The 19,511-nt window shown below is 40.5% G+C and overlaps 2 protein-coding genes and 1 long non-coding RNA gene across 17 annotated transcripts in view; 2 read left to right on the top strand and 1 right to left on the bottom strand.

The window, feature by feature from the left end:
- LOC127534912 (uncharacterized protein DDB_G0271670-like) overlaps positions 1–19,511 on the bottom strand; it is a 146,760-nt gene that overhangs the window by 17,582 nt on the left and 109,667 nt on the right. The window contains exon 1 of one of the 13 annotated variants that reach the window (XM_051951309.1): positions 3,085–3,267. The exons of the other annotated variants lie outside the window; for them this stretch is intronic. The gene's annotated coding sequence lies outside the window, so the exon portion shown is untranslated. Of the gene's footprint in view, positions 1–3,084; positions 3,268–19,511 lie in introns of those variants that run through there. 13 annotated transcript variants of the gene reach the window in all.
- Positions 1–19,511, top strand: part of LOC127534913 (uncharacterized) — a 141,270-nt gene that overhangs the window by 15,759 nt on the left and 106,000 nt on the right. The gene's annotated exons all lie outside the window — the stretch shown is intronic.
- Positions 1–19,511, top strand: part of LOC110969677 (rapamycin-insensitive companion of mTOR) — a 38,445-nt gene that overhangs the window by 4,196 nt on the left and 14,738 nt on the right. Inside the window, exons 1-12 of one of the 3 annotated variants that reach the window (XM_022219805.2) lie at positions 10,531–10,628; positions 10,754–10,801; positions 12,876–12,973; positions 16,027–16,091; positions 16,221–16,352; positions 16,588–16,651; positions 17,127–17,253; positions 17,427–17,596; positions 17,975–18,042; positions 18,495–18,562; positions 18,667–18,749; positions 19,208–19,295. In XM_022219805.2, the coding sequence (XP_022075497.1) occupies positions 10,580–10,628; positions 10,754–10,801; positions 12,876–12,973; positions 16,027–16,091; positions 16,221–16,352; positions 16,588–16,651; positions 17,127–17,253; positions 17,427–17,596; positions 17,975–18,042; positions 18,495–18,562; positions 18,667–18,749; positions 19,208–19,295 (1,060 nt within the window). In that variant the 5' untranslated portion in view covers positions 10,531–10,579. Of the gene's footprint in view, positions 1–10,530; positions 10,629–10,753; positions 10,802–12,875; positions 12,974–16,026; positions 16,092–16,220; positions 16,353–16,587; positions 16,652–17,126; positions 17,254–17,426; positions 17,597–17,974; positions 18,043–18,494; positions 18,563–18,666; positions 18,750–19,207; positions 19,296–19,511 lie in introns of those variants that run through there. The other 2 variants (XM_051951291.1, XM_051951292.1) reach the window with 2 other exon arrangements.

The following is a 19,511-nucleotide window of genomic DNA, read 5'->3' as shown; positions in this document are numbered from 1 at the left end:
GAGAGAAGGAGTTGTGGAGAGGAAGAAGAGAGGAGGAGTTGGGAGAGGAAGAGGAAGAAGAGGAGAGAAGGAGCAGGAGAGAGAAGAAGAGAGGTGGTGGAGCGTGAAGGAGGAGGGAGAGGTAGAGGAAGAAGAGGAGAGGAAGGGAGGGAGGAGGAGGAGCATGGAGGGAGAAGGAGGGGGAGGAGGAGGGGAGAGAGGAGAAGGAGAGAGAGGGGGCAGGCATGAAGGAGGAGAAGGGGGAGAAGCTGGAGGAAGAGGGGTGAAGGAGGAGCAAGAGGTGGAAGAGGAGGAGGCAGAGGAGAGAGGAGAGAAGGTGGGAGCAAAGGGGGAAAGAGCGGAAGAGAAGCGAGGAGAGAAGGGGCGAGCAAAGGGGGAAAAGAGCGGAAGAGAAGCGTGGAGAGAAGGGGGAAGCAAAGGGGGAAAGAGGCGGAAGAGAAGCGAGGAGAGAAGGGGCGAGCAAAGGGGAAAGAGCGGAAGAGAAGCGAGGAAGAAGGGGCGAGCAAAGGGGGAAAGAGCGGAAGAGAGCGTGGAGAGAAGGGGGAAGCAAAGGGGGAAAGAGCGGAAGAGAAGCGAGGAGAGAAGGGGGAAGCAAAGGGGGAAAGAGCGGAAGAGAAGCGAGGAGAGAAGGGGCGAGCAAAGGGGGAAAGAGCGGAAGAGAAGCGAGGAGAGAAGGGGCGAGCAAATGGGGAGCATGGTGTAGGTGGTGAAGGTGTGTGTGTTCAAACGTCCGGAGTTCTGACGCTGGAGGTCTCCCTGGATCAGTGGAGGTCCCAAGTCCTCTGGAGACAGAAACAAAGCAACATTTCAACCCTCACAGACTTCCTGCTCCTCACACTAAACTGGATCCATGTGAAGCTGCTCAGACACTGTGGGTTCCACTGATTGTTCTCCTCAATGTTTAGAGCTTCACATGTTTTTGCTCCTCAGCACTGACAGAACAGAAGATCTAAATAAATGAGCAGCATCAGAGAAGAACTTGTTGCTGCCACAGTACATGACACCTTCAGTCCCTGGATCTACTACAGCAGCAAAGTTCCTTTTTACCCTGAATGCATTTCTGCGCAAAGATCGCTCCAAAATTCCACACATACAGGTTTAAAAAATAGAGAATAATTGAGAAAACTTTCAAGGCAGCCTTTTGCAGTAAAATTGTTGAATTGTCTCAACTATTTGCTTGTTCATTGTCCTAAGTCATATTTCATTGTTGCACCACTTACATTGACATTGTTCTGTGAAGAGTCACTGCTATTCATTCTTCATTTGGCCAATATAGACTTGTTTATTTGCTGAATAGTGTGATTCACAGAACTACCAAGTCATTTATTCTGTTTTTTTTTTTTTTGTGTGTGGCATTTTTGTGGTTTTACTGAGAGACAGGAAAGTGGGAGATAGGATGGGGGAAGGACCTGCAGCAAAGGGCTAGACATTATTTACATATTCTTTCCTATTCAACGTCTACATAGGTATTATTTTATTACTTATTCTTTATAAATGACTAAAAACTGTCCAATCTGCATTTTTGTATCCTTAAATTGCATCATTTTCTTTCAAATACCAGCAAATATCTACAAAAAAACTAGTATTTTTGTTCTTGAAAATTAAACATTGTGAAAATACTGTGTCATTTGATGGTCAAATGTTGTAAAAGAACAAACTAGCGTTCATAACAATACAGATTTTTTTTTATATGTACCTTATTCAAAGCTTTTGCCTGAATCATTCAGTTTACATGAAAATTTATACTTTTTTTTAGTAGTTGTTATTTACCAAAATACAGACAAAAATTGCAGCTGGAAACTTTAAAAAAAAATGCTTTGCTCACAGTGATTCTGGCTCAACCAGTCAATACTAAATACAACGAACAGATTCAGATCCAGTCCCGTGCAGCAGTGATGCATCTACACAGAAACGTGAATAAAATCATTTCACTTTTGTCTCCACCATCAAACCAAATAACCACATCTTACTAAGATTAACTTTAAATGTGACAGTTTGCAAAGGGGTCTGAGCACCTTCACCGATTTCTTCGTCTTTCACGATACTATGTGTTTACAAGATGATGCCACAGTCTCCATCGCCGCTAGAAAACACTTGTAGACAACCAGCTGCAGCGCACAACACCGTATGCGTAATTACGCACGCTGAACCTCGGGTACTTTGACCAAGTCACGCGGAACCAACAACGGAACTTCTCCCAACAGGGGAACAGCTTGACTCAGAGTGAAAACACATTTCGGAGTGATCGACTAACAACATGTGAAGTTTAATTTTCCTAAATGATGTCAAATGACAGATTCAACACAACAGCTGCTTGCCCGCTAACAAGCAGACACTGACTTCAGGTCAGTTCACAGCAGCACAAATCTGACGGAGTGTTTGAAGCAACATCTGAGCATCAGTTCACAAACAGGATCAGCTCTGAACTGAAAAGGACCTGATGCTCCGACAACATCTTCTACCAGACCAACTCAGCTACTCTGTTTACGTTTGCACATTCTGACGTCATGAAGTTTACCCCAAATGCCTCCATCATCTCCATGGTTACCAAAAATGCACATTGCTCTTATTTTATGAAAATAGCCCAGTCGCCATGTTTATCTGAAACTTTTGACCCTAAAATGTACATAAATTAATTATCATATTTTAGACCTTAAAACATTTTAAAAACGGTCTAAAAACAAATAATAGCTAATGGTGTTGAAAGGCTAATTGATGATTAGAAAACCCTTGTGCAGTTATGTTAGCACATGAATAAATGTGTGAGTTTTCATGGAAAACATGAAACTGTCTGGATGACCCCAAACTTTTGAAAGGTAATGTAAAACAAAAACAAAAAACAACAATTTAGCATTTTGTTAACATATTTCAGGACTTTTATATAATAAAACTCACAAAAGAACTATTTTACACCAAGAAAACATCACTCAAGCTGTGTTTTACAAACAGGACGTCGAAGTTGTTACTTAACAGACTTTAAATTCAACAAATTATTCTTATTCTTCGGACTGAAACCGTTTTCAAAGTGTTCACAGAGATCAGAGGACGAATGAGACAGGAAAAGCATGAAATTAATTCTCTTACCTGAATGCAAACTGCAGGTATGCGTCTGTCCAACTGCTGCTTTCTTCGGCAAGTTCTTCTTTTTCTTCTTTTTCTCTCGATAATCCGCTGAGGTTGGTCTTCAGTAAGGTTGTTTTTGCGATGCTGTCCGGCTTTTGAGAGCTTTCCAGCGTTGAGGTCAATTTACAACTAGTCTAGTCAAAGTCCAAGTGCAAAAAGAACCGATCGAAGTTACGGGCCTTTTATATGCGTTCGGAACGTTTCCATGGATTCAAATGATGCACGCACGCGCCTGTGCGAGGAATTTTGATTCGAAGTTCAGAAAATAATGTCATTTTATTTGTTTCTAATCTTGCCTTGTTGCATGTACTCAGGAGTTTACACAAAGTTCACCTTGTAACTCCAGTCCAACATCTAAAACAGCCAAATCACATTTTGTTCGTAACGACGATTTATCTTAATAAAGACTCATGACACTCCGGTGGTGCTCAGGATTCATCCAGAAAAGCTTTAATACAAATACCTTCACCCTATAAACCTTCGGTCTGCGTGGAACAGCTGGAATGTGTGTACAAGTCCACAGAATAGTATTTGTCTTAAGTGACGCCACGTGCGTAAATTCGCGTAAAGACGCACTGATGGTGATGCTGCCGGTGTTTATTAAAGTCAGAGGAAACAATGTGACACACAGCAGCAAACAGGACTTGTGGAGGTGTTTAAATGTTTCTCCCGAATCCACAGTGACATTCAGTGAAACCTTAACGTTATTTTTCTGACGTTAATCCAACAGGTTCCACATCTGTCTGGATGCTCCGTGGAGGCACGGGGGAGCAGTGCCCCCCCGTGATCTGATTGGCCACCCAGTGTGCCAGGGCCGGAGTGGGACTCATTTTCAGCCCTGGACTTTCATGCCTCAGACCGGCCCATTTTAGATCACGACCTATTAAACTATTAAAATCCTGTAATTCTAGCCTTGTCTTGTAATTCAGTGTTTTTCGAAAATATTTCCAATTCAGTGCAAGGGTTGCTTCACAGTGAGGATTTATTCCAACATCTCCAGCATTATTCTTTACAACAATATCAGAATCTATATTCTGTTCAAATAAGTGTTCAAGGATATCTAAACCTTAAAAATGAAATAAAAGAAGACAAAAACATTAATTTTAAAAAATTTAAAAAAAAAGGTGTTGCACTTTCTAATAACACTATCATCTCTTTTTCCTCTTCAAGGAAATTCCATCACAAATTAAATTTCACAAATATGAGAACATCAGTTAAAGGGCTAATCTCCAAAACTATTCTTTACAACATCACAATGTCCTTTTTTGCAATATCAAATATCAAGCAAATTAGTTTTTACAGAAATCTAATTCTCATGAATAAGGAATACTAATAATAAGTTATTCATTCATTTATTCCTGGGTTTAGTCCATGATACCCTGCTCCTGTGATATCCAGTCAGATCTGGTTTAGTCCTGATTTTAGTCCATGTCACCCTGCTCCTGTGAGACAGAGTTTAGTGTCTGATTGTAATTCTGTTCAGTGAATAGATAATTTAAGTCATAAAGATTTTTTTGCTTTTGCTTAAGCACTTTTTATTGTTTCATTGGCTGATGTGGTCAAATTGAAGCTGTTGTGCATTAGAATCCTCCAAGACAAATGTTACAAGTGGTTGCTGGAGCACATCTCCTGGGGGCTAAGCCCCCCTGTCCTTAAAACCTAGTGGCGCCTCTGCACAGCACAATGATTTGAGGGAGCCACTTGATCCACAACACTGACATCAGAAAACCGCTCACCCACACAATGCCACACACGCTGTCTGCCATCTGCCCTGAACAGTGTAAACTGGGATTCATCCGTGAAGAGAACACCTCTCCAATGTGCCAGACGCCATTGGATGTGAGCATTTGCCCACTCAAGTCGGTTACGACGACTAACTGGAGTCAGGTGGAGACCCCGATGAGGACGACGAGCATGCAGATGAGCTTCCCTGAGACGGTTTCTGACAGTTCGTGCAGAAATTCTTTGCTTATGCAAACCGATTGTTTCAGCAGCTGTCCGAGTGGCTGGTCTCAGACCATCTTGGAGGTGAACATGCTGGATGTGGAGGTCCTGGGCTGGTGTGGTTACACGTAGTCTGCGGTTGTGAGGCTGGTTGGATGTACTGCCAAATTCTCTGAAATGCCTTTGGAGACGACTTATGGTAGAAAAATGAACATTCAATATACAAGCAACAAATCTTGCCACATCTGTGGCATTGTACTGTGATAAAACTGCACCTTTCAGAGTGTCCTTTTATTGTGGGCAGTCTAAGGCACACCTGTGCACTAATCATGGTGTCTAATCAGCATCTTGATATGGCACACCTGTGAGGTGGGATGGATTATCTCGGCAAAGGAGAAGTGCTCACTATCACAGATTTAGACAGATTTGTGAACAATATTTAAGAGAAATGGTGATATTGTGTATGTGGAAAAAGTTTTAGATCTTTGAGTTCATCTCATAAAAAATGGGAGAAAAAACAAAAGTGTTGCGTTTACATTTTTGTTGAGTGTATGTTAATGCTCATCATACACTGGTATAAGGTATGTTTCTGATTGTCTCTGATGTTGCCTCTGTCTTGACAGTTGGGGAGTTTCTCTTTTCATTCACTAGTAAATGACACTAAAATTAACATGAAACTCAAGAATGAAGACTGTTTACACTAAGGGAATCTTTCATCTTCCTGTCCGTATAGTAGAGACGACCCTACATCTCAGATCTTATCTCAGATCTCAACATGAGTCAGCCAGATGCTCCCTGTACACTCCTGTAAAAGGTCTGTGCTGTATCCAATGTGGAATTCAGAATAGGTGCTCTGGAGGGGCGTCTAATGGGTATGTTGGACACAACCTGTAGCTTCTGCACTCTTAAGTCATACTTTGGAAGATGTACAGTTCTTCAATATGGGGCCAGTATCATTCCCTTTGGAAGCTTTTGCCTTTTATTGCTTTGAAACAATGAATCATGGTTAATTTGATTTGAACTTTTGGACAAATTTTAAATACAGATTAATTCATGTCAATGTGAAAACAGATTTCTACAAAGTAAATTAAAATCTAAAATAAACTATTGCATGGATAGACATCCTCTTCCAAATGACTCACCTAAATAAACACATATGCAACCAACCGGTGCTATGAGTCACACAAAATAGAAATCATCTGATTCAGTTTTGAAAAGTAATGTGAGAACTATTTATAGATACTGTAATTCAGTCCAGTCTCTCTGCCTTAACTTCTACTGTTACAAATTCAATTCTAATTCTTATTTTAAGATTTTTGTTGCCCTAGTCATGTGTCAATGGGGTACACTAAATAGTAGGAACAAATGTAAATGTAATGCAGTCCATCATCCACCATTACCTCAAAATTAAACAAAGTAGAATCATCATTTTTTTTACAGTGTCAACAAAAAAAAGCTTCGTCAAAGAAGAGTTTATGGCAGAGCTACTGTTTTAGATTGAAGCGTATTTTGCTGGTGTACTCAGTAAGGTGTCTGGTGAGGGTATGTACACTAAGTACAGTGGTGAAGGACGTTTGAAGAGGAAAAATCTTTTTCATAAAGAAAGTATTAATACCCCACAGTGAAAATGAGCCCTGCATTAATTAAGTAGAAGTGTGTAGTACTATCGACAAAATCCACTTTAGGTATCAGAAGTAAAAGTACTCGTGCAGAAAAATGTTTAATTACCATATATGATTGTTTTTAGGTTAGTATTACTGCTGCATTAATGTCTGTTTTGCAACTTACTATTATAGTTGTGAAAGACAAATATAAGATTTTAATGTCACATGTTATGTCTTGTTCTGATTTCAGCTTTCTCTCTCATTTTTAGAGACTTAAACGTGCAAAATGGTCACCTGTAATATTACACTTAAACTGTATCACAGTTCAGTGCTAATAGACAGCAGAGGGCAGTGTTTAACAAAAAAAATAGAGCCATTGTCTTATATGGAATCAAGTGTGATGTGACATAAATATGTGCACAAAAATGTTTCTCATTCAACATTGCAAGTTTAGTTGTTTCAAACAATGAAGAAGCAAAGTTATCTTGTAGTCCACAAAATGTTCATTGTTAAGTATGAGTGCCACCTATTGGTCAATAGGACTACTGCAGCTGTGGTAAACTGCTGCCATTTGGTTTTACACCTGAAACCCCCAACATCCTTGAACTGTATTTAATCCATCTAAATACTTTTCCACAAAAACAAACTTTGAATATTATAATTGAGACTATTTGTTGAAGCGCAGTCAAACATTTCATTTGGTTTGTGGGTGATTTCTTGTCCAGTAACTTAATTTAACACTTAAATATAAAACCTTCAACTACAATCTCCTTCTGAATGGTTCTTCCTTTTGTCCTTTCTCTACATATTTTTTATACAGGCTTGATTTATTATTATTTCTTTGTGTCACAACATATAACATTGCAAATTGTGTGGTAATGGTAAATGGTCTGTATTTATATAGCGCTTTACTATACCTGCAAGGTACCCAAAGCGCTTTACATGATACATCACATTCACCCATTCACACACACATTCACACACTGATGGCGGAAGCTGCCATGCAAGGCGCTAACCACGACCCCATCAGGAGCAATTCGGGGTTAGGTGTCTTGCTCAGGGACACCTCGAACACGACGGGGCAAGGATTGAACCGGCAACCCTTCGGTTGCAAGACGGCCACTCTACCCACTGAGCCATGCCGCCCCATGGTTTTGTTGTTGTTTGTAGTTTAATTATAACATTATTTAGCTGTAACATGACATTTATTTATGAAAGATAACACTTAGCATAACAATTTTTTTTACTTTTGATATTTTGCAGATGTGGAAGCGATAATAATTCTGTTTAATAATAATGGAGTACATTTATTATGTGGTATTTCCTCTTGAGCATCTGAGCTCTGAGAACATCTTCTCCTACTGTAGACAGGATATTTCTTAAAATTCTATGTAAAACTGAACTGCTTTTAATGTTTCCTTACAGATTGTATCATGAAATCGACTAATCTACTCTAATGGCTGTGAAAATGTAAAGGCCATGGAGCTTGTACCCAAGAATATCTAAAGTCTTGCATCAGTTTGGAGTGTTTGTACATTGTTTATCAATGCAAACAGGAGCCATTCCCCTGGTTTGATGATGATATTCCTGAATGCTCCTATAAGGACAGACTGGGACCACTGTGGACTTTATCTTCTACATCTGTTCCAGTTGTTCCTTCATTCCTCGGTACTTCTTAACCCTCCTGTTGTCCTCATTTACGGGCACCAAAAAATCTTGCGTCCTTGTCTGAAAAAAATCCAAAACTTCAGCAAAAACAAATTTCTGAAAAATTGCAAAACCTTCAGGAAAAAAAAATCAAATAATTCCTTAAAAAATCCCTTAAAAGTTTTATTTTCAAAAATGGCAAGAAAATTCTTGTGAATATTTTTCAAAAATTAGTTAAAGTCTTCAAAAAAAATTCCTAAAAATATCTAAGGTGATTACATGTATGTCAGCGAAACATATATTTTCTTTCAGAACACTCACAAAAAATCTTTTTTGTGAGTGAAGTTTTTTTTTCTTAAGAAACATTTGTTTTTAACATTTCTCTTTTTCCACCAGAAAATGTTCAAAAATTTCCCAAAAATGTTGAAAATGTGGACATCAGAAGTTTTACAGTGAAACTATTATTTTTCTCCACATTTTCAAACCTTAAAATAGGTCAATTTGACCTGCAGGGCAACACGAGGGTTAATATTCCTGATGTTTTTGTCAGCTGGGATTGCCACTTCCATCACAACTGCCCTCTTCTGCTTCTTGTCGAGGACCCAGCAGCTCCTGGTCAGCTGGGCATTTCAAGACCCACAGTATCTTAGCTCAGTTTTGGTTGTGGTGGTTTCCCACTGGGATTTGAAGACCTAAACCCAAACTCAGCACAGATGCTCCTGTGTACTATTCCAGCCACTTGATTGTTTCTCTCTGTGTACACTATCCCAGCTTCCATCTTACACTCTGTAGCTACACTCAACAAAAATATAAATGCAACACTTTTGTTTTTGCTCCCATTTTTATAAGATGAACTCAAATATCTAAAACTTCTTCCACATGCAAAATATCCACATGACCTTTTATTGTGGGCAGTCTAAGGCACACCTGTGCACTAATCATGGTGTCTAATCAGCATCTTGATATGGCACACCTGTGAGGTGGGATGGATTATCTCAGCAAAGGAGAAGTGCTCACTGTCACAGATTTAGACAGATTTGTGAACAATATTTGAGAGAAATGGTGATATTGTGTATGTGGAAAAAGTTTTAGATCTTGGAGTTAATCTCATTAAAAATGGGAGAAAAAACAAGTGTTGCGTTTATATTTTTGTTGAGTGTATGTGCTGGATCATCTCAAGGGCGTCTTTGCTCAGTGTTTAACCACTTTAGTCCCGTTTGTAATCTACTCCTGCTTCAATGATCTGGTGCTCAGAGCTTGTTGTTGTGCTGCTATGATCAGAGTCTCTCTGAGCTTTCTTAATGTCAGCCACCTCTTCTATCTGCCAAAGATACATCCCATGGAGGAATTTGAGTTTCCATGATATCTCCTGTTCCTTATAATCACCTCCGTCTTCTGCTGCTCTGAGCAGTTCATCCTGAAAGACAAGAGTTTCCTGGTGAATTCATGGATTTTCCATGTCTCATTCTGGATAGCAGCTCTGACACTCATTAATGCAGCTCCTCTCACACACATATGTGTGTGTATAAGTATGAATGTTTATTGTAACAATCCTAAAATGTTATTGATTTTGTCTGTTTTGAACAGTCAGTAGTGACTTACATTAATGCATATGGCCAAATCCTAATTCTGGTTGTCCTTTGATTTATATATAGGTTGGTAGATTATTTGACCGGGGGAAATATGTTGTAATTTTTTAAAGTAACTTTTAAATAAACAGACTGATCAGTGCATTGCGCATGATTCATTTATTCTTAACGTATAGCCTATGTTTCTATGTCCCATGTTTAAATTAGTGTCCTTTTTTAATCAGTAATAATCAGCATTCAAAAGCTTACTGATTCTCCCATAAAATGGTCCCTGTAAGGGTTTAATATTATATAGTAGTTTTGGATTAAAATTATTGCTATATTGATGTGTATGTTGCATTTTACTGCTGTGGATGTTTAATGTTGAGCAAGGAAATGATCTTTTTAAGTTAATTTTTCACCAAATTTTCACTTCTATTTTAAATGATAAAAGCACATTTATGATGAAAATGATCCACCTGTTAAATAAGCGGCCCCTTCGCTGACGACCATAACACAGTCGCCAGGTCAGATTTATGTTTTCATCCCTGATCAGATTAGAGGGGGATTAAGGAGGATCCAGCTGATCTCGGGTCTGTGGGGGGTCTGCTGCGGCTTGCTGCGACAACCTCCGTTGTCTGTCTTCTCGCGAGAAACAGCGAAGTTTCCGGTGTTGTGTATGTTCCTGGAAACATGGCGGCCAGCTTCCGCGGCCGTCCTATCCGGAGTCTTCGGATGCGAGGTAAGCGTGAAAAACTCGATTCAGTGGGAGCTGAGCTAGCGGGATATTGCAAAAATAGATTTTCTGAAGCATGTGATGACCTCGGAGGGATTCCTCAGCATGTCGGCTGTGTGTGTTTTTGACAGGTCGGAATGACAGCGGGGAGGAGAACGTACCGCTGGATCTGAGCAGAGGTAAGCAGAGGCTTCATCACAGCACCCTGAAAGCGATTATTGTTCAAAATGGATGAGGGGAGTTTCTGCAAACACTAGCTCCGTGAAGTGAAAAACCAAATAGTCCGTGCACTTGCCCCACCATTGCTGTTATTATTTCGCCACTTTTCCTTTGTGCTTCGTGTAATTACATTGCTATCGATATCATAATAACAGGCGGCAGCAAGCTAACTAACTAGCTGAGTTAGCGTTAGCTAGCTGAGACAGCTAACCAGCCATGACGACGCTCTGTTGTTTTGATCGGTGTGAGTGGGCAAGATAGCCTGTTATTTAGCCAAACAGCCGAAAGTGTTGCAGTCATGCATTGGTCACCGCTGTCTGTATGAGAAATTAGGTCTCAAGGCTGTTTGCTGAGTAGCATTCAGGGAGCACAGGGTGTTTCTTCCAGTGGCACACTGATACACAGCTGCACAGCCTGCTCAGATTTACTTCTCCAGCAACAACGCTGCATACCAGTTTGTTTACATCGAGCAGCGGTTCTCTGTCTCACTGCTGGAAACATAACTCCCTGCTGGTGTCAAGTCGTCATATTTTGCACCTTAAAAGCCTAATACCTGCCCTGCTTTTGAAATGATTCAATCATTTTCACATAAGGGATTGATTCCACTCAATCAGAGAGTTGCTTCAACAACATGGATTTGTGAAATGATTGTATATTATGACAATGCTATGGTGTTTTGGACAGTGCTAAAACTGGAGACTAGTCGAAGCCTGTGTCCAAGACAACATCATGAAACTCAAAATTCTTAAGTAAAGTATGTGAACTTGTTTTTCATGCGTACACATGTGGACATGGGACTCATGCTCAGTGCAAAAGACATTTTCTTCAGTTGATAGATCCCCATCATTGCACAATCAGAAAATAAACTTGTAGCTATATCAGCTACATTCATATGACATATTTTACTTTTACGTTTGGTGAAGCTACTAACAAATGCTTGTTTCATGTTTCTAAATGTAACATTAAATAATAGAAACACTTTAGTAGTTTTCTCTTTTACATTTTTGGGTATTTTGCACCTGAAATGCCTGATGATTGCAATCTTATTGACACTATTCAATCCTCCACATATAAGGGACTGAATACACTTAATCTGTGAGCTATTTCACCACGGATTTTCAAAATGACTATTTCTATGGCTTTTATCACAATATGGTGATGTATCACAAGAGATTTACACTTCAAAAACTGAAGACTCAACCACATCTGTGAAGTATGTCAACAATTTGACCAGCGTGTACATTTTCACGTGACATGCACCAAATGCAAGAGACTTTTTACTGTATGGATAGATTCCCGTCCTTGCCCTATCAGTTAACTTGCTTTTTAAATCTCATTTATTTATACAATGTTATATCTTACTTCAGCTGGAGCAGTAGATCCTTTGAAATGACTGTTTCATTTCTCTAAATCTAACACCAAAGACTACATAACACTTTTGTGTCATATTTTTCTCACTTGGACTTATTTTGTACTGGATAAAACACAGTGGCAGTAGTGTTTGCAATAGTCCAGTATAGTCCTTGAAGCTTGTAAGAGTGATGACTAAAACCGAAAGCTATTGCTATTTGACTAATTGAAATTAAGCCAGTCACATCCTCTGGCAGACTTTGTTATTGAGGGGAAAATAATCTGTGTAATTCATTAAGATGCTGTATTCATAGTTTCTGTGGCCTTTGTGCTGTTGTTGAAATGAAGTATCTGGAACTATTTTCCATGCAAATTAGATGTTAAGGCAGTAATTCTTGCCAAGAGAATGCTCTCTTTTAAAAACCAGTTGCCTTTAGTCAAGAACATTAAGCACTGCAATAAGTACATGATAGTTTAAAGGAACTGAAAACAACAACACTCTCCTCCTCAAGTTTTGCTTTTGACCGTCTAGACCATGTTTTGACTGTATACACTAAATTAGTCCGGCCTGCTAAAGCAACTTCCTTCCTGCAACATATCAATTACAGTTCATCGACTTATATTATGGCAATATGGTTAATGCTTTCCTTAGTTACATTGTATTTCTGTTTCGTTCTCCTGCAGAACCATCAGAAAACTTCCGTGAAATCCTTCAAAATGTGGCCAAACCACACGGAGTCAGTAACATGCGAAAACTGGGCCACCTGAACAACTTCATAAAGGTAATGCTGTCAAGTTCTGATGCTTTTAACCCTGCTGTTGTGTTATTTAAGGCAGTGTTGACACTACTGAAATTTAGAGAGAGCTTAACATGCATCTTTTCATCGGCGTTGACATATTTTATGTATCTGTAAAGATTGATTAGCCACCCCTCCTCTGTAGTGTCACCACTGACCTCTCCTTGATCCTCTCCTCTTGGGTGTTGCTGCCAGCAGGCCTAGCTGTGCCTGTCATTGTGATGCTGACAGTGAATGTAACAGGAGCTCTGGGGATGTGAAAGCCCTCCAATCTAATGTGCATCAAGAGCAGCACTCTGGCTTTGAAACTTGAGATTATAAATGTCTCGTTATTGTTCTTATGAAGCCGAGATGCTCTCAGTTCTCAAATCTGTGTTTTTCCAAACTTTAGTCTGTTTTTTCTTTGAGTTGTGCGCCATAATGATGAGGGTAAAAGTAGAGATTTTCCAGTGCATACTGTATGATGTGCATACAAGCATGTTAAAAGAGCATTTTGCTTTCAGGTAAGCTGAAACATAAACCAAGTGGTCATTATTCTAGCAGGCATTGGTTCAAAGGTTGAAATGCTTTAACGCAGCTGTATAACTGGGCTGTGTCTGCTGTATTTATCAGCCGATGATGGTTGTGCCGCAGAGATTAATTGTTTGCAAATGGAAAAAGGTAGAAGAATTACAGATCGGATTATTTCCTATTCTCTTTACAGATTCTCTTTACAGAACTTTTATAAACGCTTGTCAAAAAGTATGTCCACATAGAAATAGTCGTACATGTGAACAGTGCTTCTACATTTTCGTGTTAGCCTGTGTCAGTGTTGTGATGGACTAGTCACCTCTTCAGGGAGTTTTTCTGCCTTTTACCCGGTTATGTATGATGATAGTCTCTAGACTTCCTCGTATTTTCTGCAGGATTAGCAGTTAATGACTTGCAGATCTGCAAGTTGAGTATGAAGGGAAAACTAGGAGCTTCTTTTACTTTGAGCACGTTGTTTTGGCATGCCATCACCTCATGGAGAAATGTCAAAAACATCTACACGACTGTCCACTTGGCCCACCCCGGGCACCGATTCCTGCTGCTGTTTAGACATTTTCTGCTTTCCTCTGTCGACCCACAGCCTCAACCACTTCTGACTGTCTGACATGGACATATTGTAAACAGTTGTTGGTGGCTCTGCAGACAGTGACTCTTGGCCTTCCTACCGCCATGCAGAGGGCATTGTAGCAAGCTTAAAGCTGAACGTGGGTTGTGTGTCTATAATCCGTACACCTAACTCTCTTGTTTACAACTGACTGCAGGGTAATAGCCATGACGTGTGTGTGTGTGTGTGTGTGTGTGTGTGTGTGTGTGTGTGTGTGTGTGTGTGTGTGTGTGTGTGTGTGTGTGTGTGTGTGTGTGTGTGTGTGTGTGTGTGTGTGTGTGTGTGTGTGTGTGTGTGTGTGTGTGTGTGTGTGTGTGTGTGTGTGTGTGTCTGTCTGTTAGAGCACCATTACTCTGATTCCTTATAAGGGTTCCAGGACAGTGAGGGTGACCTAATCCCCCCGGAGAGCGTCACATGCCTCCTCCTGCCTGCTTGGGATCTGACATCACAGCTGGTTTCAAACAACCCACTACTCACCCTATCTCTCGTCACCCATCCCTTCCCATCCTGCACTCGCCTCCTCCTCTGCAGTGTGGTTTATGATGCTCATCTTTGAGGATCAGTCCAAACTAAAATGACCAGTTTAATTCACTCGTCTGCTTCACTGTCTGCATGTTTAGAATGAGTTGCTGTGATGGAGTGTCATCGACTTGTTAGTGCTAGGTTGCTCAGGGTACCCAGTGAGAAAGGCAGCAGCTCCAAAATGGCAGCATCCTTTCTCCCAAGGAGCTCATTGCTTTTAACATACAATGTGTTTCAGTCTGTTGTTGTTAGTTTTGACCTGCCAGCTGACACCGGCTGTCTGTGTGTGGGCCCCTGTTAATGATGTTGTGAGGGAAGTGCCAAAGGCAGACATTCATGCTGGAAAACAAGGTCATGCTGCCGCGTCTGGCAAGGTAGAGAAAATGGGAGTAAATAGTCAGGCTATGAGCAGTTCCAATGCAACAAAATTAGCTAAACTGTTGAAGACTTTATGTTTTCGCTTTCTACTGCAGAAAGCACACATTCTCACAGACAACAAACGGTAGAGGTGACACAAGCCAGCAGTCCCGACTGAACCTGTGAATCCGTTGTTGCTTTCACTTTCGTTCGCTCTCCTCCATCCACCACCAGTAAAAGCATAACATTATCCCGTTATCTACTCCAAACAAATCCACATGTAACAGACACATAACAAACACACTTACTTGGCTCCTGCAGGAAAGTGTTGTGCTGTTTGTTAGTTCGAATTGTCGTAGAGTTTGGAGGCAGTGAAAAATAGAGACATTTTGGATTTGCTGAACTCTCTGGTGCTGGTATGATGCCACATAGTTCTCATTCTTGACCAGTGTTAATTCAGGGTTCATTTCATGCCATTCAGCCTCGACATGTGAAGCAAGGCAAATTACCGCAAACACATTTCGTTACACCGCTCATATTTTGTACAGCTAATTTACAAGAGAAGCTGGTCCGATAGATCATAATTTTTCACCGCTTGAAGGTTTCCTCCATACAGAAGTTTCAAGACACAAAACTTGTTGACGTGCATTCTCCATTTAAAAAAATGAGTCAGGAGAAAAACACCGAAAACGAACATTTGGTAGCTAAAAGGAATGCAGTGTCTGTGTATGGAAATGTTTTGGCTGTGGATAAAATTACGATGACAAAAAACAGGTTTACTTCCACTCTTGTCTTGCAGTTGTTACCTCTACATGATGCAACATTATCACTTTGGTTATGCATTTAAATCACCAGCACAAAGCCACAACAAATAGTGTTAATTTAGTCATCCTGTGGAAATTGGAATATTTTTCACATCACATAAAAGCTAAATATTGGAGTCATTTTTTGATTGCTAATATCATGCATCCGTATGTAGTCAGAGTTTTTCATATAATCATTTATTTTCTGTTCTGTGTTATAGCTGCTATGCAGCATTGGCCAACGTGAGGAAAACTTTGGGTTTACATATGAAGAAATCATCGTTTGGTAAGTATTGCCAGTAAACAGTAGTTAATGATTGTGCATCAACATGTGCTCAGGTAATTCATGGTATTGTTGTGCTGCAGCTAAGGCCTGTGACTCTCAGTTAAAATCCTGTGTCGTGTTGTTCCCTAGTCTGCGCCTAGCTCTTCTAAATGAGGCTAAAGAAGTACGTGCTGCAGGGTTGCGGGCGCTCCGCTACCTCATTAGAGACACCAGTGTGCTGCAGAAGGTCCTCAGACTACAGGTGGATTATTTAATAGCCAGGTGAGTTCTCTCTTTCACTACAGCACTCGCATGGAAAAATGCTGTTTATCTTTCTCCACGTTGTTGTCAAATCGTATTTGTTTTTATGGGAAATCAATTTAGTTGTTGAGACATTTTCTAGTTCATTTAATGGTCATGCTTCAGCCATATTTAGTTTTCTGCTTCTGATAATAGTCATTGTAGTTTTTCTGCTGCTGAAACGGACGTGACTAATTATGACTGTGGGCTGCTTCAGGTGCATTGACATCCAGCAGAGCAATGAGGGGGAGAGAACTCAGGCCCTGCGTCTGGTCCGAAAGGTAAGATCATATGTTTATTGATTATTGTAGTTTTTCTTCCTTCTAACCATCAGTACACTCAGCTTCATGTCACTACGTGAATTTACCCTCGCTCCTCAGCCTAGTGCCTGCACAGTGCCACCGGAGTCTGCAGGCCAGTGAGGTTATTTATAGCTTTCTGTAGTTTACTGTAAACCTCGTTCATTCTGTACACGATAGAACTTGCCTCTGTACAGGCACTAACATAACCCTTGTGTGCATGTTATACCTTATGGCCTGGCCTCTTACCAAAAAGTTATCTTTTCTTATTTTGTACATTCTAGGATATGTGACCCTCACAATGCATTCAGTTACCATTTTTGCATTTCAAAAGCTGATCTTCTTTTTCTGGAGTTCTAGAAAAAGTAACCGTGAAAAACTTTGTAGTTATTTTTTGCCTCTGTTTGTCCAGACTTGTTTGATGACTCATGTTTCTCTCCTCTCCCTCGCTCTCTAGATTATCACTGTCAATGCGATGCTGTTCCCCACCTCTATTGCAAACTCTCTAATTGCAGTGGGGACTGACGGACTGCAGGAGAGAGACCGCATGGTCCGCGCTGCCATCGCCATCGTCTGTGAACTAGGTGGGTGCCTGGCGTGCAAACACAGATGTAAAAGAACCACCGACTCTCTTGTGAGCTTGCTCCCGAGAGGACAGATAAACCCTGTAACATTTTATGAGGAGGTACTATACTACAAAGAAAATTAAAAATAATATATAACAATGAATATTGCTGCTGATTTGTTTCCTCTGTAGCTCTAAAGAACCCAGAGGTGGTGGCCAAACGAGGAGGCCTCAGCACCATCCTCAAGAGTGTCATTGACTGTCAGCTGAGTCGCATCAACGAAGCACTGATCACGACCGTCCTCCATCTACTCAACCACCCACGTACCCGGCAGTATGTGCGCGTTGACGTCGAGCTGGAGGTATTCACACACACATTAATTCCGAGGAAGCTGCTGTTTATAAATGAGCCAGTGTGCTGGGAGCCATTCCAGTCAGGATTAGCAGCTGTAAGGTGCCCGTCTCTTTCCCATGGAGCTTACAGTAATCAGTTACAACGTTTCTCTAAAGCCTCATTGTCTGTAAACAGACACCTAGGAGAGACGCATCTCATCAGCTCAGTCATAATATCCTCATGGATGTCACATGAAATCCATAACAGTTTGATTATCACTGCAATATGTTTCATGAGAACAGTTAAAAGCGCTTCCACTTAATTTTCCAGAACTAATGAAAAGGTCTGAAGTCTGTTGTGCTTTGTACACATTCATCTTTTGTGTGCTTTGTGTTCTGTCCTCCAGCAAATCCTCGCGCCTTTCACAGATTTTCACTATCGTCACAACGCAGACACGGCTGAAGGGCAACTCAAGTGAGTGTGTGTGTGTGTGTGTGTGTGTGTGTGTGTGTGTGTGTGTGTGTGTGTGTGTGGTGGGGTATGAAGGGTGTCACTGTTACAGTAGAAACAAAAAGATTGAGTGTCTGACATTTCTCTCTGTTGATTGTTTACTGTGTTCCAATATTGGTAGCACCATGCGTTGAGAAAGTTGAGGGTTTGTGTCGTGTTTTTGTTATGTGAACCTTGTTATCAGGGCTGCTTGACTCTAGAATGACTTGCCAGAGGATGTGAGGCAGGCTAAGGCCTTTATGTGAAAGGTCTTTTATTGATTCTCCTTCACAACCTTCAGTGTTTTGTTGCATAGTTTGATATCTTTGCAAGAAGGTTTTTAATGTTTTATGAATAGTCCCTTACAGAGATCATAATCATGTGTGTTTATGGAACATACTGTCCAGTTTCTGATGTGTGTGTTTTTATGTTCACAGAGAAGACAGAGAGGCCCGTTTCTTGTCGAGCAGAATGGCCATAGTGGCTGCCTTCCGCTCCTGGTCTGGTAAGGTCTTTAATGTTGTGGTAAATGTCGTTATTTAAGTGAGAAACCCTGTTTATTAGGGGCATTATGAGTTATGTATATCTCCTGTTTCTTTTTTCACTCAGGAATTATCAACCTATGCAAGGCTGGAAATTCTGGAATTCAGTCTTTAATTGGCTTACTTTGCATACCAAATATGGAAGTCAGGGTGAGTGTTAAAACATCTTCGTGCTAAATATTTAAATGTATAACTGGGGAATAAAGGACATTTGCAAATTTAAATGCAACTTATAGCTCACTGCTTTGTTGATCTCTCCCTTGTAAAGTTTTTGTCCCAGCACTGGTTATTTAGAAGCTCTGGTGTGATGGAGAACTTTAAAGTACACCAAAATAAATGTACCAAACAGCCTTCCCTTGTGTGGAGTCAGAGAATCAAAGCACAGAGAGAAGTATTTTTGTCAGGGAACAGACTGATCAGATCAACAGATCTAGTAGATGTTATCATTCTTTTTCTAATGAAACGAGGCTTCTGTTAAGCCTTTGTTTTGCACAGTAGTAACAGTACAGCACACACATTGGATGCTGTTTTTCCCCTTTGCCACTTGATGTGGCTTTAGCCATAATAAACACATATTTCTGACAGCTTTGTGATCATTTGCCCTGCAGAAAGGCTTGTTGGAGGTGTTATATGAGATATTCCGGCTCCCTGTGCCCATTGTAACTCAAGACTTCACGGAAGCTTTTCTAAGTGTTGGTAAGGACAAAGTCTCTTGTGTTTTCATTTGTGTACTTCCTTCTGGTGTTTTGTATCATGTATCTTCATGGGTGTTTTTTCATACTGGGTAATTACAGTTGTAATTGTGTGTAATTGCAGTTTGGTTGCTTGACTTTGTCTGATCGTGAAGAAATGCCTGCCTGACTGTTTTACACCATAGCGTTTTGTTGCCCTTAACCCAAGTAAGTTCATACT

This window comes from Acanthochromis polyacanthus, chromosome 7 (genome assembly GCF_021347895.1).
Source record: "Acanthochromis polyacanthus isolate Apoly-LR-REF ecotype Palm Island chromosome 7, KAUST_Apoly_ChrSc, whole genome shotgun sequence".
Taxonomy (NCBI): Eukaryota; Metazoa; Chordata; class Actinopteri; family Pomacentridae; genus Acanthochromis; species Acanthochromis polyacanthus.
Note: the sequence above shows the minus strand (reverse complement) of the source record. Positions and strands in the feature narration are given on the sequence as shown.